Below are 17078 nucleotides of genomic sequence, written 5' to 3'. Positions count from 1 at the left end.
GTATATGCCTTGAATTATACCTCAATAAAAAATAAAAAAAATCATATGAAATAGCATTTTTATACAAGGTACAACATTTTACATTTGTGTTTTATAACAATTGTGAGATGTGTATCCTCAAAGAAAAGAAAAAACTATACAATTGTGTAATGTCTGAATACACTATATTCAACTTTACATCAGCTGTTTTTTTTATTGTATTTATATTTTAAATAAATAGTTTTATAATTTGCCGTGGAATTCTGTTTGCCTATCAGTATGGTTTTTCAGTCTGGCCCTGGAAATGTTTAAAGAATGCCCCCCTGGCATCGCCTCCACCCCAGCCCCCCACTACTTTGCCTAGGACCACTTTTCTACCCCCACAAGCCCCCACTCCCTCGTCAGGAGTGGAGCTGCCTTGAATAAATTCACACAAGGCTCACTCCATGACCTCCCTGACCAAGGATATGGCCCTATTGCAACAGTGGCCTAGTGCCAGATTGGCCGCCAGGATATCTGGACTTTTCCCAGTGGGCCAATCTGGCACTGCTCCAAAAAGAGCTAATTTTAGCTCTGCTCCACATGACTAGTGATTTCTGATTTCTTTTAATATCTTATGCCATACGATATTACTATTGTACATTTTTTTCTTTTCTTGGACGACACACATCTCATAGAATTGCCAGTGTAGAGGAATATTTCTATGGACATATCCTTTTTTTGTTATATGATTCATAATTTTTAAGTGACTCTTTTGTTATTATGTTTAGAGTGAGCCAAATTAAAACCACAAAAAGCTGTTTTTGGCTCTATTGTCAATTGTCAAGCTGAAAGGAGATGACAAATGAGAACTTTCCCATAGTTTACAAAGAGCCCATTAATGACTTTCCGCTTGTCTACTACTTCTGTTAATTACAAGTTAATTGCATGAGTGATATGGCTTCTGATTGGATAAATCACATCTGTCTAGTTTTTGTTTTTTTAAATGCCTGGATGAGGATCAGTTAGAGGCTGTGGGGCTGCACAAATTTAGATGTGTTTCATTTAAAAATTGCAAATGCATGCATACAGGGGTCTCAGTAACTTAGGATACAAGGGGGTAAATGCATCCAGACATAGCCTACCCCTACCTCTGTCTATCCTGCCTTTTTTGCAGAGATTATTTTCCCACAGCCACTGCATGCTTTTATGTGTGCTTTCCGGGGGCTGCAAGTCCGGGCACAGCAAAAGCCAAGGCAAACCATATCATTGCCTTATGCAGAAATTGCATTGGGTATACAGATATGTTTGCTAGAACCCACAGAAGTATATCTTTGTATCAGCCTGTCCTTGCAGAGTATTTCCAGTTCCAGTGCTTCTAGCCAGCTATGAATTAATTACTGTTGCCCCTCCCCCCAGGAGCTACTAGAGCTACTAATTGCTATATATTTTGATGCAACTCAGCCATTACAGTATATGAGCCCCTTCTATCTCAATTCAGCTATGCAGAGTACAGGGCCAATGTCATGAAAGTCTAACCTCCTGCTACTTTTACTCCTGCTAAATTCAAATTGGTTGTATGATTAGGAAACTCTAGTGTGGTAAGTGTATGGTAGTTCCTATTTTTTTCTGTGTTGGTTTCTCCTTTCCAACTTGTAAGCTGTCCTTTAACTGATTGGTTACCTAAGGGGTCTGTGCCTGCAGCCAAAGTAACAGAGTGAAATTAAAAATGTATTTTCTGCTGATTGCAAAAAGCTATAAAGGGCACTGTTAGAACAGAGAGTCCCACTACAGCCTTTGTTGTGGGGTCCAGTGAAATCTAATTACACCCCTGATTCAAATGGAAAGTGAAGTGATACATTATGCTTAATGCATATACGGCTAGATTACAAGTGTTGCGGTACGGCTTTTAACGCAAAAAATGGCCATTCCAGCGTAATGGCCAGGAACGCATATTACATGGCGCGTCGGTATAGCTATACCGCAAGCATTTTAGCCTGTAACGCAACGTTTATTTCCCAGTAAAAAAAAATACGTTTTTTGTGTGGGATTTTCATAGCGCCGGTATTACAGATTGTGCGGTCTGGCTAAAAAGCTTGCGTTACAGCCTATACCGACAATATCAATACTGCGATCTGAGACCATTAGTTATGGATTTTGTGAAACAAAAATGTTTCACAAAACTCATAACTAAACTGTTACATAGTACACTAACACCATGAACTACCTATTAACTGCTAAATCGCCGCCCTCCTGCATCACAAACACTATTTAAAACTTATTAACCCCTAATCTGCTGCCCACCCACATCGCCAACACTATTTAACTATATTAACCCCTAATCCGTGGCTCCCTGACATCACCGCCACTATAATAAAGTTATTAACCCTTAAACCTCTGGCCTCCCACATCACCACCACTAAATAAACCTATTAAACCCTAAACCGCCGGCCCCCGCACATTGCAAAACACTCAATTAAATTATAAACCGCTAAACCTAATACCCCCCTAACTTTAAATTAAAATTACAAAATAACTATCTTTAAATAAATAAAAACTTACCTGTGAAATAAAAATAAACCTAACATTAAACCATAAATTAACCTAACATAACTATTCTAATAAAATAAAAAAATACTACCAATTAAAAAAAAAAACAACACTACGAAAAAAAATTAAAAATCTAAAATTACAAAAAATAATAAACACTAAATTACAAAAAATAAAAAACACTAAGCTTACAATTTTTTTTATACGAAATTATCAAAAATAAAAACAACTACACCTAATCTAATAGCCCTATAAAAATAAAAAAGCCCCCCCAAAAATAAAAACACCCCCTAGCCTACAATAAACTACCAATAGTCCTTAAAGGGACATTAAACCCAAATTTTTTCTTTCATGATTCAGATAGAGAATACAATTTTAAACAGTATTCCAATTTACTTCTATCATCTAATTTGCTTAATTTTTTTAGATATCCTTTGTTGAAAAAACAGCAGTGCACACGACTGGGCCAATCACACGAGGAATCTATGTGCAGCCACCAATCAGCAGCTTCTGAGCCTACCTAGATATGTTTTTAAGCAAAGGAAATCAAGAGAATGAAGCAAATTAGATAATAAAAGTAAATTAGAAAGTTGTTTTAAATTGCATACTCTTTCTAAATCATGAAAGAAAAAAATTGGGTTTAATGTCCCTTTAAAATGGCCTTTTGTAGTTAAACAGCTCTTTTACCTGTAAAAAAAATACAAAGACCCGCCAACAGTAAAACCCACCACCCAACCAACCCCCCAAAATAAAAAACCTAACTCTAAAAAAAAACCTAATCTACCCATTGCCCCTAAAGGGGCATTTGTATGGGCATTGCCCTTAAAAGAGCATTAAAGTGATGGTAAACTCAAGCTTATGAAGTTTAAAACTTTGGAAGTACTCCTCGGTATGTGCACAGTGATACCTGAATTTTTTTTAAAATAAAACTTTTTTCAATTAAAATATTACTTTTTAAAGCCGCTCCGTTACCTGTGCCCCGGCCACCTCTGTCTGAAAATGTCTGTAATCTCAATTTGACAGACAGGTGCATCGTCCAATAGGGACTGCACCATACGCCCTATGTCAGTCTAGTAGATGCAGTATGCACGCTCCCATGCTGGTGATTCCAGCAGAATCGCCAGAATTACAACTATACAAATGTAGTTTTAGCTCCAGTCTTATAGCTGCTTATAGTGAACAGTGAATCTTCCTGTCAGTAGCGATTCACTGTTCACTGCAGCGGTGAAAACGGCACTTATTATTTTTTCTTCTAAAATGAAGGGCTGAAGGCTGTGCTGAAGATTCTCCCCATGAACCACAGGAGAAAATAATAAGTGCCGTTTTCACCGCTGCAGTGAACAGTGAATCGCTACTGACAGGAAGATTCATTGTTCACTATAAGCAGCTGTAAGATTGGAGCTAAAACTACATTTGTATAGTTGTAATTCTGGCGATTCTGCTTGAATCACCAGCATGGGAGCGTGCATACTGCATCTACTAGACTGACATAGGGTGTATGGTGCAGTCCCTATTGGGCGATGCACCTGTCTGTCAAATTGAGATTACAGACATTTTCAGACAGAGGCGGCCGGGGCACAGGTAACGGAGCGGCTTTAAAAAGTAATATTTTCATTGAAAAAAGTTTTATTTAAAAAAAATTCAGGCATCACTGTGCACATACCGAGGAGTACTTCCAAAGTTTTAAACTTCATAAGCTTGAGTTTACCATCACTAAGCTCTTTTACAAAAGCCAAAAGTCCTAATCTAAAAAAAAAAAAACCCCAAAAAAAAAAAAACCCTAACACTAACCCCAGAATATCTGCTCACGGTTCCTGAAGTCCGGACATCCATCTTTATTCAGGCAGCGAGAAGTCTTTATCCAGGCGGTGACACCTTCATCCATCTCTGGGACGTCTATCTTTATCCCGGCGGCGTGGATCAGAGCCATTTTGGAAGCTGATCCCATCCTGCGTGGAGCGCCCTCTTCATACGGTCACCACCATACACTGAAGTTTAATGCAAGGTAGCCGTTTCAAAATGACATACCTTGCATTCCTATTGGCTGATTTGATTCTTCAAATTCAAATCAACCAATGGGATGAGAGCTTCTGAAATCCTATTGGCTGTTCAAAACAGCCAATAGGATGAGAGCTACTGAAATCCTATTGGCTGATTTGAACAGCCAATAGGATTTCAGTAGCTCTCATCCTTTTGGCTGTTTTGAACAGCCAATAGGATTTCAGAATCTCTCATCCTATTGGCTGATTTGAATTTAAAGAACCAAATCAGCCAATAGGAATGCACAGTACACCATTTTGAAACGGCTACCTTGCATTTAACTTTAGTGTACAGCGGTTACCGTACGAAGAGGACGCTCCGCACAGGATGGGATGAGCTTCCAGGATGTCTCTGCTCTGCGCCGCCAGGATGAAGATAGAAGACGTCCCTGAGATGAATGAAGGTGTCGCCACCTGGATGAAGATGGATGTCCGTACTTCAGGAACGGTGAGTAGATATTCTGGGGTTAGTGTTAGTTTTTTTTCTTTCTAATGACACAGTGAGTCCACGGATAATCATTAATTACTGTTGGGAATATCACTCCTGGCCAGCAGGAGGAGGCAAAGAGCACCACAGCAGAGCTGTTAAGTATCACTTCCCTTCCCACAACCCCCAGTCATTCTCTTTGCTTCTAGTACAAGGAAGAGATGAAGTAATGAGGTGTCCTGATTAAGATTCTTCTATCAAATTTTTTTTATTTTGAAGTCTGAGCAAGATTGCTCTGGCCTTACATCACAATTTGGGTATAGCTGTACTCCACGTTAGTCTCTTCAGTAGGGCAGTGGTGGCTTTAAAGCAGTTAGGAACATGTAAATTGGGCTTTGCTGCGTTTTCCTAACATGTTGCTGTCCTGGTATAGAAAGCCAGAGTAAGTCTTTCTTTGTTTCACAGGTCTCTGTGAGGAGCTGCATCCTCTTAAGCCGGGTGAGCTGTCCTCCTGCCGGCCGGACGGATGCAGGCAAGTGCTTGGTCTTCTATGTTTGGGGGACATGCACTTTTAAAAGATTTTCTTCTGCATTATTCTGGGACATATATATATATATATCCTGAGGCAGGATATCATAGGCAGGAAGCAGACACTTATTGTGACTTGGGAGACTAGGGGTTAATACTTTTTGGAAGTATTCCTGACTTATTATTGTTTTTATATTTGAGCTCATCATTATTTAAATGTGACTATGCTTTGATAGAACTGATTCAGCATGGAGCGCTTTTCAATGTCTGAACTGACTTCTAGTTTATACAGCAGAGTCCTAGAGGTTCTGAAAGTTTGTTATGCTTTTTTATTAACAACTTTCTTAAGATAGGCACATCTATGTTTTTATTATCTAAAGGTACTGACATATATATAGGGAAGAAGCGCTTAGGTTTCCTTTTTAGCGAGTGTTGCTGACAGTGTGAGATGCGCAGTTAATTTTGGTTGCACGCTTTTTCTGTGGGCTATGATTGCTCCCGCCCTCTTCTTCCCTCAATATGGTGGATAAGCGCCATTTGCTTCAGTATGGAGCGATGTTCTGAACAGGGCTTGTGACACGCTCTCTTTTTGTTTCTTCCATTGCGATGGAACTATATGCCCGTAATAGTGTGTATGTGTCATACTACGGAGCTGAAAGTAGCTTCTGTGTGCTGAGTGACACGATACTAATATAATTGGGTGACAGTCAGAAGGCATTATAGATTTTGCAGATGTCGTTCAATCTCTAATATTTTAAGCCTTGCTTAGTGCTCTCTCGTGTAGTTTTGGCTCCTTATATATGGGGTAATATTCTTTTAATATAGGTTTGTTTTCATTCACACCATGCATCAATATAGTTTTCTCCTGATGTGTCTCATACTCTCTCCTCAGTAATATAAATATAATAAATACCAGGATGTGGGAAGAATTGTTCCAGTTCAGGAACAGGGGTTAACTTCATTTTCCATCCTGTTCTAACTGATTTTTGTCCTAATTTAGACTTGACCTGTTAAAATAGGTTTCTCTGAGTACCGTCCTCAAAATGGAGACTATTCGCTTCATTCTTCCTTGGTGCAGGAGGTTCAATTTTTAACGGCATTAGACCTAAGGATGCGTTCCCTCATTTTACCAATTAAGGGGATCATCTGAGATTTCTGAATTTTGCCTCCAGCAAACTTCAGTTATGGGCCATCATGGCTTTGCGATAGCTCCCAGAGTTTTTACAAGGTTTCTGGGTTTCGATTCGGTCCCGGGATTTCAGTGGCGCCTCTCCTGGACATTCTATGGGTCCAGGTGCCATCCTTCTACAAGCAAAATCTCATTGGAGGTTTTTGTTGCCTTTCTTCGTTCCACGAATGGAAGTGGAGCTGGAAAAGAGCTCCCTTGTCATGGGTTTTCTGGCTTCATGGGTTTTCTGCTTAGGATTTATTTTTGATCCTTTGAATGGAGTATTTTCTATAGGAGGTCAGGAAGGCCTAGATTCTTCCTCTTGCCTCCTTCTTCTGTCCACGGTTCGGCCTCAGTGACTCGGTGTCCGATTCCGTTAGAGAGTTAAGCAGTTCTGCATGCTCAGTCATTGGAATGGGGCTGTCGACAAGAGTCTTTTTCCCATGGTGTTTTTTACAAGAGCGCTCGGTTATCAGGCGAGAGGTAGCGGGATCGCTGTCAGCATTCTAGCGCAGGGAAGTTGGTCCTGGGAGTAGTCTGCTCTCCTCTTCATCAGTTGGAGTTGGTTATGATTTACAATGCTCTGATGGTTTGACCTCAGTTGTCTTTGGCCCATTTTGTCGGGTTCCAGTATGACAACATATTTTCTGTGGCTTACATCAACTTCCAGGAAGGAACTCTAGTTCCTTAGTCACATAGGAAGGTGCTCTCAGTTATTGCCCATTTGCCATCCTCATTTCTTGAATGGAAAATTGGGAAACGGATGTGTTCTCCAGGTTATCTTCCAAATGGGGCTTCCCAGATTTGGTTCTGATGGGGTCTCATCAGATCTCAAAGTTCTGAGTTCGGTTCAAGGTCAAGAGATCCTCAAGCCTTCTGATAAATGCTTTGGCAGTTCCTTGGAACTTCAGGTTCATATCTTCCATCTCTGTTTGTCTCCTTCCATGAGTTATCGTTTGGATCTTTTAGGAGAGAACATTGGTTTTCTCCTAACTCCTACGTGGCCTCGCAGGACCTGGTAGGCGGATCTAGTAGAGATGTCATCTCTACCTCTGTGGAAGTTTACACTGAGGAAGGATCTTCTGCTTTAGGGGTCTTTCCTTCATCCAAATGTAATTTCTCTTAAACTGTCTGTTTGGACATTGGACGTTTGTGTTAGGAAGATTATCTATAGGATATGGCAGGATCTCAAGGATCTTATCTTTTCTCCAGGTAATCCTTGAGTGGGGGTTATCTGTTTTTACCTGAATTGGTCAGATTTGGTTAATTCCATTCTGCTGCTCAAGCATCATCAGTTGTTCATCTTATATGTTGTTCGGCTCCTTAGATTTTATCTACAGGCTATGAAGGACTTTCGTCAGTCTTCTGTATTATTGTTGCTTTCTGACATGAAGACCAGAAGGCTTCTGCCACTTCTCTTTCTCTCTGCTGGAGAAGTGTTTTTTCGTAGGGCTTATTAGACTGCTGGACAGCAGCCTCCTGAGAGACACGCCACTAAGGTGGTGTTTTTCTTCCTGGGCCTTCTAAGAAGAGGCCTTTGTAGTATGGATTTGTAAGGCGGTGACTTGGCTTTTCTTGGCTCACCTTTTTTAAAGTTTATAAATGTAATTACTTTGTCTCGATGAGGTTTCTTTTGGGTGAAAGGGTCTTTTTGGTGGTGGTACCTTCCATTTAGGTTACCTGTCTTGTCCCTCCCGTATCATCTGTGTCCTCTAGCTTGGGTATTGATTCCCAACAGTAATTAATGATGATCCATGGACTCACCGTGTCATTAGAAAGAAAACAAAATTTATGCTTACCTGATAAATTTATTTATTTCTTGACACGGTGAGTCCACGGCCCTCCCTGTTTTTTAGACAGGTTTATTTTATCTAAACCTCAGGCACCTCTGCACCTTGTGTTATTTCCTTTCTCACCTTTCCTTCGGTGGAATGACTGGGGGTTGTGGGAAGGGAAGTGATACTTAACAGCTCTGCTGTGGTGCTCTTTGCCCTCCTCCTGCTGGCCAGGAGTGATATTCCCAACAGTAATTAATGATGATCCGTGGACTCACCGTGTCAAGGAAGAAATAAATTTATCAGGTAAGCATAAATTTAGTTTTTTCATTTTTTGGGGTGTTTTTTTATTTAGAGTAGGTCTTTTGGCTTTTGTAAAAGAGCTGAATGCCCGTTTAAGGGCAGTGAAAAATAGCTGAATGCCCTTTTAAGGGCAATGCCAATACAAATGCCCCTTTAGGGGCAATGGGTAGCTTAGGTTTTTTTTTAGAGTTAGGTTTTTTATTTTGGGGGGTTGGTTGGGTGGTGGGTTTTACTGTTGGGGGGACTTTGTATTTTTTTACAGGTAAAAGAGCTGTTTAACTTAGGGCAATGTCCTACAAAAGGCCCTTTAAAGGGCTATTGGTAGTTTATTGTAGGCTAGGGGGTGTTTTTATTTGGGGGGGCTTTTTTATTTTTATAGGGCTATTAGATTAGGTGTAATTGTTTTTATTTTTGATAATTTCGCTTATTATTTTTTGTAATTTAAAAAATTTTAATTGGTAGTTTTTTTTAATTTTATTAGAATAGTTATGTAAGGTTAATTTATAGTTTAAACTTAGGTTTATTTTTATTTCACAGGTAAGTTTTTATTTATTTTAAGGTAGTTATATTGTAATTTTAATTTAAAGTTAGGGGGGTGTTAGGTTTAGGTGTTAATGGTTTAATTTAGTTTTTTGCAATCTGGGGGGCTGGCAGTTTAGGAGTTAATAGGTTTATTTAGTAGCAGCGATGTGTGGGGCCGGAGGTTTAGGGGTTAATAGGTTTATTTAGTAGCAGCGATGTGGGGGGCCGGAGGTTTAGGGGTTAATAGGTTTATTTAGTAGCAGCGATGTGGGGTGCCGGAGGTTTAGGGGTTAATAACTTTATTATAGTGTTGGCAGTGTCGGGTGCGGCGGATTAGGGGTTAGCTTTATTATAGTGTCGGCAATGTCAGGAAACTGCGGAATAGGGGTTAATAAATTTATTCTAGTGGCAGCGATGTCGGGGAGTGGCGGAATAGGGGTTAACAACTTTCTTTAGGGGTCGGCGATGTCGGGGGCGGCGGATTAGGGGTGTTTAGACTTGAGGTTTATGTTAGGGTGTTAGGTTTAAACATAACTTTTTTTCCTCCATAGACATCAATAGGGTTGGGTTACGGAGATTTTTCATTGCGCACTTCAGGTGTTAGTTTTTTTTCTAACACTCTCTCCCCATTGATGTCTATGGGGGAAAGCGTGCAGGAGCACGTCAAAGCAACCCTTGGATTTTGTGTGGTATGGAGCTTAACGCCACCATATCGCACGCACAAGGAGGATTTTCAGTAACTCGTAATGGCAGAGCTATTGAGAGTGAAATAACGCAACTTTTTTGGCATTAGTGTCGTACCCTGTTTAGTGCAAAACTCATAATCTACTCGTTAGTTATTTAAATATGGAAGACGTAAGTGTAAATGTTTAGATTCTATAATGTACTTTAGTATCTATAAAGTAATGGTCAAAACCATGCAGGAATACTTAAGTACAGTTATAAAACTTTTATTAATAATCATTTTCTTAGTGTATTGATTTTGCTCTTAGATGGTGACTAAATCACATTTACTCTCTTTTTAACCAATTCAATCTGATTTTTTTTATTTATATATATATATATGCAGGAGATCAACATCTGGACATCGTGGTAAAGTTTTGTCTTTGGAAATGATTCAGATGAAGGAAACAGTTGCAAGGTTTTCATCTTTGTCCCCTTTCGAGAATCTAGAGATCATCACCACACTTGGTGTCGGTGGGTTCGGGAGAGTGGAACTTGTAAGGGTTTATATTTTCAAGGAACACTAAATGAGTAAAACTATTCAATTACTAAACATTTAGCTATTTAACCATTAAGTTATGGCATTACATTATTCTTTAATGTTATTTTAAGTCATTTATTTTAAATGTTTAATCTCATGTCTTGTCTCCAAAAATCTCACAGAGCTCATGCAAACAGGTTAATGGCAGTGTTTTGTTTTCAACACTTTTATTTATTAATCCAAATCTTTTTTTTTCAACTAATAAAATCAAAATTAATTGGTAAAATAAAAGACCGCTTCAGGCCATGTAGTTGTTTAAGTCATTACAAATATTTTTATATAAAAAAAAACTAATATAAACTATAAAAAAATAACAAATATTATTGGACAGCTCAACAAACTGTAGATGTAACTGTTGATAAGACAAAATTGGATTAGGTTTTTTTATTAGCTACCTAGTATTTGGATCTACAGGAGATAAGACTGAAACAATGTGGATGAAAATCTTTCAATGTTATAAGGTGTAGCTTAAAAACAGGCAGGTTTCAGGATAAGTGACATTCAAGGTTAGCTTACATATATTTATATAGTTAAAAAATATATATATTTTCAGTTTAATGCTGCACATATTGAGAATATGTATAATAGATGCCTAATGTTTTTGAGTCAATACATTCCCATCTAAAATACCCAAGTCTTACTAATTGTTTAAAATCACACATGGGTCAATTAAAATGTGCACTCACCAGCCACTTTATTAGGTATACTTTGCTAGTACCGGGTTGGACCTCCTTTTGCCTTCAGAACTGCCTTAATTCTTCGTGGCATAGATTTGACAAGGTGTTGGAAACATTCCTCATAGATTTTGGTACATATTGACATGATAGCATCACGCAGTTGCTGCAGATTTGTCGGCAGATGTGACTCTCCCATTCAACTGTGAACGGTATCGGGTCATTACTTGAACACCTGTCGGAATGGCTCGATGATATTTTGCAACCACTGGTGAGTACTCTATGGAGTCACCTGGCGGACACTAAACATGTTCTTAATCTGTTGAGTCAACTAACTTGGGAGACCAACTACAGATGGCTCACTGTAGATGTTAAATCCTTGTACACTTCCATCCCCCATGACAAGGGGGTGGAAGCTGTACGTTTCTTTCTGAACAGGCACTTTGGTAGCAAACCCATGTTTGTGGAGTTTGTAGTGGAAGTAACTCGGTTCCTCCTCACTCACAATTATTTTGAGTTCATGGGACAATTTTATCTCCAGAGACGTGGGACAGCCATGGGAGCAAAGTTTGCCCCATCCTATGCTAACATCTTCATGGGATGGTGGGAACTGTCCCACGTCTTTGGGGAACGAAACCCTTTCAGAGCTAACATCATATGGTACGGCAGGTACATTGATGACCTGCTATTTGTCTGGGGAGGAACCGACTCTCAACTAGAAGAATTCGTGGCTGGTCTGGATAAGAATGATTGTGGGTTGAGTTTTACTTCTGAAGTACAGGATAAACGTGTCAACTTTCTGGACATCACACTGGAGGGTGTACAGGGCCAGGGCATCAGCACGGAGGTTTTTCGAAAACCCATAGCTGGGAATTCATTGTTACACGCCTCGAGCTGTCACCCCAAAAGAGTGTTTAGGGGTGTGGCTAAGAGCCAGTTCATCCGCCTCAAGAGAAATTGTACGTCATGCATTGCATACGACAAGCAGGCGGATGACCTGGCTCTGAGGCTGAAAGAAAGAGGGTACGATTCTCCGACGATTTTGAGAGCAAGAAAAGATGTAGAGAGGATCCCTAGGGAGAGACTTTTGACTTTAGGCAGGAGGAATAAGGGGGGCAGTTCAGAGCTACATAACTTTGGTGACAGGGTGTCTTTCATCACTGACTACTCTAAGCAGTATGATGAAATCTGCCGGATAGTGAACAAACATTTCGGCCTCTTGTCGGCTGATGACGGGCTGACTGACACAGTGGAGAGGGGCATTAGATTTGCATATAGGAAAAATAAGACTATAGGCAATATGGTTGCCCCAACCAAGATTTGGAGAGAACCCCCCAATCAAACGTCCTCTTGGTTGACATCTTTAGGAGTATTTAAATGCCATTACCATACCTGTGTGGCATGTGAAAGGATTACTGTGGGGGATACGTTTGTTTCCACGGCGAGTGGTGAGAGATTCAATATTAAATATTGTCTGAATTGTAGACATACTTACATCATATATCTCATCACTTGCAGCTTATGTTCCTTACAGTATGTGGGACTCTCAACACGAGAGGCCAGAACTCGTATTAAGGAACACATGTCGGACATCAGGATTGGTTCCAAAACGACTCCCCTGGTTAGTCATTTTGTTGAGATTCATGATAAGTCACTAAGGTCCTTTGTTTGGACCATTATTGATAAAGTCCCCTTTAGAAAAGGCCAGGGAGACAGGGTAAATAAACTTGGAGAAAAGGAGGCATTCTGGATTTTTAAACTAAAGACCAGGATTCCAAGTGGCCTCAACTCGGAGTTTGACCTGATCAATTTTTGGTCTAAATAAATTTGTGTCCTAATTTTTGGTACATTGTTTCAGATTGTAACTAATTTTTGGTCTATAATAAACTCTGGTTTAATATAAGTTTTGGCATCGCTGTGCTGTATTTATATTGGGTACTTTATATTTGGGTATTTGATTGTGCTAGGTTTGATACCTGTTTTGGATCGCCAGAGGGAGAAGGGAGGGGGGATATATATATATGTCCCATCACTTCTTCTCTCTCTTGCGTGATCCTGTTAAATGATTACAACTGTTTTCTGTAATTTCTCGTCTGTTTTATATCCATTCCAATTCGGAGTGTTCCATATGGTACATTCATAGGCTTTGCAACTTTGGCAACTTTTGGTTTGAATGACACATGTCTGGCTACTGTAACATGTTACGGGTTGAGATTGTTGGCTCCCCATATGTATCTGTGCCATGTTTGCATAGTTATTTTGTATGATTATTGTTTCATTATTCTATGTTCTTACCCCTCTCTTATTTGCATTTTCATTTCTGTATAGGATTCGTGTATTATGGACCACACTTGGTCCACAGATTTACCCACTTTGAATCGGATTGTTGTGGAATACTGATTAAAGGGTAATTGACCACAATCACACTTCTTTGGTTTGGTTGTATGTCTAGATTGATTTTGTTGTATTCGTAGTTCGGTATTCTTATCCTTCTCTTCTCGCCCCCCCCAAAATTTGTCTTGTGATTGTGTTTATTGCACTTACTTTGTTTACTTTCCGTGCTGACGTATGGCGTGTAGGCGGGTTTCAGTGATATCACTGGCTAAGTTCTAAGGCGTGACCCTATCAGAATTGCTCAGATCGTGTGTTCACTCCCACTCTGAGCTCTGGATTCGGACTCCATCAGTGAATGGAGCGGAGAATCTCCGGCACGGCAGGGCTGAAGTTTGACACTATCCGACCAGCGTCTTGGTACGTTGTGTAAACCGGCTAGTTTTTTCCGGTTCATTAATACTGATCTGTATTATTCAGTGATGAAGACTAGCATAATAATAATAATAATGATTACCATCTCTATTAGTGATTAGTGTCGATCTAATACAGTGCATTCATAGGGGGTGGGGGTGGGTGTATATGTGTGTGTATACACAGTCAGTTTAACAGTCTTAGATTGGATAATTAGTTGCAGGGTGTGTGTCCCGCCAACCAATCAGATGAGGAGCTAGGTTTTTTAATCTTCTAGATTTCATTTGTGTTTTAAGAGGCTATGAGTAAGGCTCACGCCGAAACGCGTTAGCCGCTGTTTTGTCACTAGCTCGTTTATTATTTTTCACCCCCTCTGTATTGTTTTTACTAGGGCCATGAGCCCTGTGTTTACTTTGTATTTTGTAATGTTATACCCTGTTCTTTGAATTAAATTCACTTCTAATCATCAACGGCCAGTATCAGGTGCTTCTGTTCTCTTGTTCGTTATTGTCTCCCATTCAACCACATCCCAAAAGGTGCTCTATTAGAGATCTGGTGACTGTGGAGGCCATTGTAGTACAGTGAACTCATTGTCACGTTCAAGAAACCAGTTTAAGATGATTTGAGCTTTGTGACATGGTGCATTATCCTGCTGGAAGTATCCATCAGAAGATGGGTACACTGTAGTCATAAAGGGTTGGACATGGTCAGCAACAATACTCAGGTAGGCCGTCACATCTAAACGATGCTCAATTGGTACTAAGGGGCCCAAAGTGTGCCAATAAATGATACCACCACCAGCCTAAACCGTTGATACAAGGCAGGTTGGAGTTATGCTTTCATGTTGTTTACGCCAAATTCAGACCCTACCATCTGAAATCGAGACTCATTAGACCAGGCAACGTTTTTCCAATCTTCTATTGTCCAATTTTGGTAAGCTTGTGCGAATTGTAGCCTCAGTTTCCTGTTCTTAGCTGACAGGAGTGGCACCCTGTGTGGTCATCTGTTGCTGTAGCCCATCTGATTCAAGGTTCAACATGTTATGCATTCACAGATGGTATTCTGCATACCATGGTTGAAACGAGTGGTTATTTGAGTTACTGTTGCCTTTCTATCATCTCAAACCAGTCTGCCCACTCTCCTCTGACATCAACAAGGCTTGTAGTCCACACAACTGCAGCTCACTGGATATTTTCTCTTTTTTGGGTCATTCTATATAAACCCTAGAGATAGTTGTGCGTGAAAATCCCAGTAGAATAGCAGTTTTTTAAATACTCAGACCAGCCCGTCTGACACCAACACCCATGCCACGTTCAAAGTCACTTAAATCCCCTTTCTTCCCCATTCTGATGCTCGGTTTGAACTTCAGCAAGTCGTCTTCACCACGTCTAATTGCCTAAAGGCATTGAGTTGCTGCCATATGATTGGCTGATTAGCAATTTGTGTTACCAAGCAATTAAACAGGTGTACCTAATAAAGTGGCCGGTGAGTGTTCATTACTTCTTAAAGTGTAAATTCTAATTAATGCAACTATTCAACAAGTGATATATAAAAAATATATATAGTGATAAGTAGATACTTTATCACAACAAAATCTAATAAAGTGAGTGAAATTGTATTACTTTTTAAATATTGTACAGCTGATCACTTTTAAATATGATATGAAAAATAATGAATATTGAAATATAAATTAATGTCAGACACAAAAATGGTTAAGCAATGGCTATAGCATTTCTGAAGTAATTTCAAAACAGGGGTGGCAATAGTTATCATAAGGGTAAACAAAGCAGATTAAGACAAGGCTGAAGTTTAAATTATGATGCATCAAGCGACCATCAAAAATAATGCAAGATCACAATATAAAAAGGTGAATATTCTTGTAAAATACAGACACAATAGTTATGATATTCCCAAAGGTCCTAATACAGTCAGAATCAATATTATAGAGAATAACAATCCATGCTTATTAAAGTCTAGTCTATCAAATCAACAGAGAAGGTCAGTGATTGGTACTCTCCTTCTGAATTACATTTTGTTCTATGTATTAGATATGGAGAAGGCTTATAGAATGTTGGAATCAGATACATTAATTTATCCAAACCATCAATAGAGAGGCTTAGATAGTCTGGATATTAGAAAAGCAGTTTCACTGTACAAATGAGACATCAAACACTTTGGGGCCGATTTCTCAGGGCCCGAATGGGGCCAAATACATCTGTTTCCTCAAGAGCCTTCAGGATCGACGGAAACAGGAATTAAGAAGCAGCGGTCTTAAGACTGCTGCTCCTTAACTTGTATGCCGCCTCTAAAGGTGGCAGACAGCAATCCGCCCAATAGCATAAGATCGGGTTGATTGACATATACATATGTATATATATATATATATATATATATATATATATATATATATATATATACAGGGAGTGCAGAATTATTAGGCAAGTTGTATTTTTGAGGATTAATTTTATTATTGAACAACAACCATGTTCTCAATGAACCCAAAAAACTAATTAATATCAAAGCTGAATATTTTTGGAAGTAGTTTTTAGTTTGTTTTTAGTTATAGCTATTTTAGGGGGATATCTATGTGTGCAGGTGACTATTACTGTGCATAATTATTAGGCAACTTAACAAAAAACAAATATATACCCATTTCAATTATTTATTTTTACCAGTGAAACCAATATAACATCTCAACATTCACAAATTTACATTTCTGACATTCAAAAACAAAACAACAACAAATCAGTGACCAATATAGCCACCTTTCTTTGCAAGGACGCTCAAAAGCCTGCCATCCATGGATTCTGTCAGTGTTTTGATCTGTTCACCATCAACATTGCGTGCAGCAGCAACCACAGCCTCCCAGACACTGTTCAGAGAGGTGTACTGTTTTCCCTCCTTGTAAATCTCACATTTGATGATGGACCACAGGTTCTCAATGGGGTTCAGATCAGGTGAACAAGGAGGCCATGTCATTAGATTTTCTTCTTTTATACCCTTTCTTGCCAGCCACGCTGTGGAGTTCTTGGACTCGTGTGATGGAGCATTGTCCTGCATGAAAATCATGTTTTTCTTGAAGGATGCAGACTTCTTCCTGTACCACTGCTTGAAGAAGGTGTCTT

The 17078-nt window shown here is 39.4% G+C and overlaps 1 protein-coding gene across 1 annotated transcript in view; it reads left to right on the top strand.

Moving 5' to 3' along the window:
* Positions 1-17078, top strand: part of PRKG2 (protein kinase cGMP-dependent 2) — a 308690-nt gene that overhangs the window by 221789 nt on the left and 69823 nt on the right. Inside the window, exon 11 of the mRNA XM_053703230.1 lies at positions 10340-10490. Coding sequence (XP_053559205.1) covers positions 10340-10490 — 151 coding nt within the window. The remainder of the gene's footprint in view (positions 1-10339; positions 10491-17078) is intronic.

The sequence above is a fragment of the Bombina bombina genome, chromosome 2 (assembly GCF_027579735.1).
Source record: "Bombina bombina isolate aBomBom1 chromosome 2, aBomBom1.pri, whole genome shotgun sequence".
Classification (NCBI taxonomy): Eukaryota; Metazoa; Chordata; class Amphibia; order Anura; family Bombinatoridae; genus Bombina; species Bombina bombina.
This window is presented reverse-complemented; position numbering and strand designations above follow the sequence as displayed.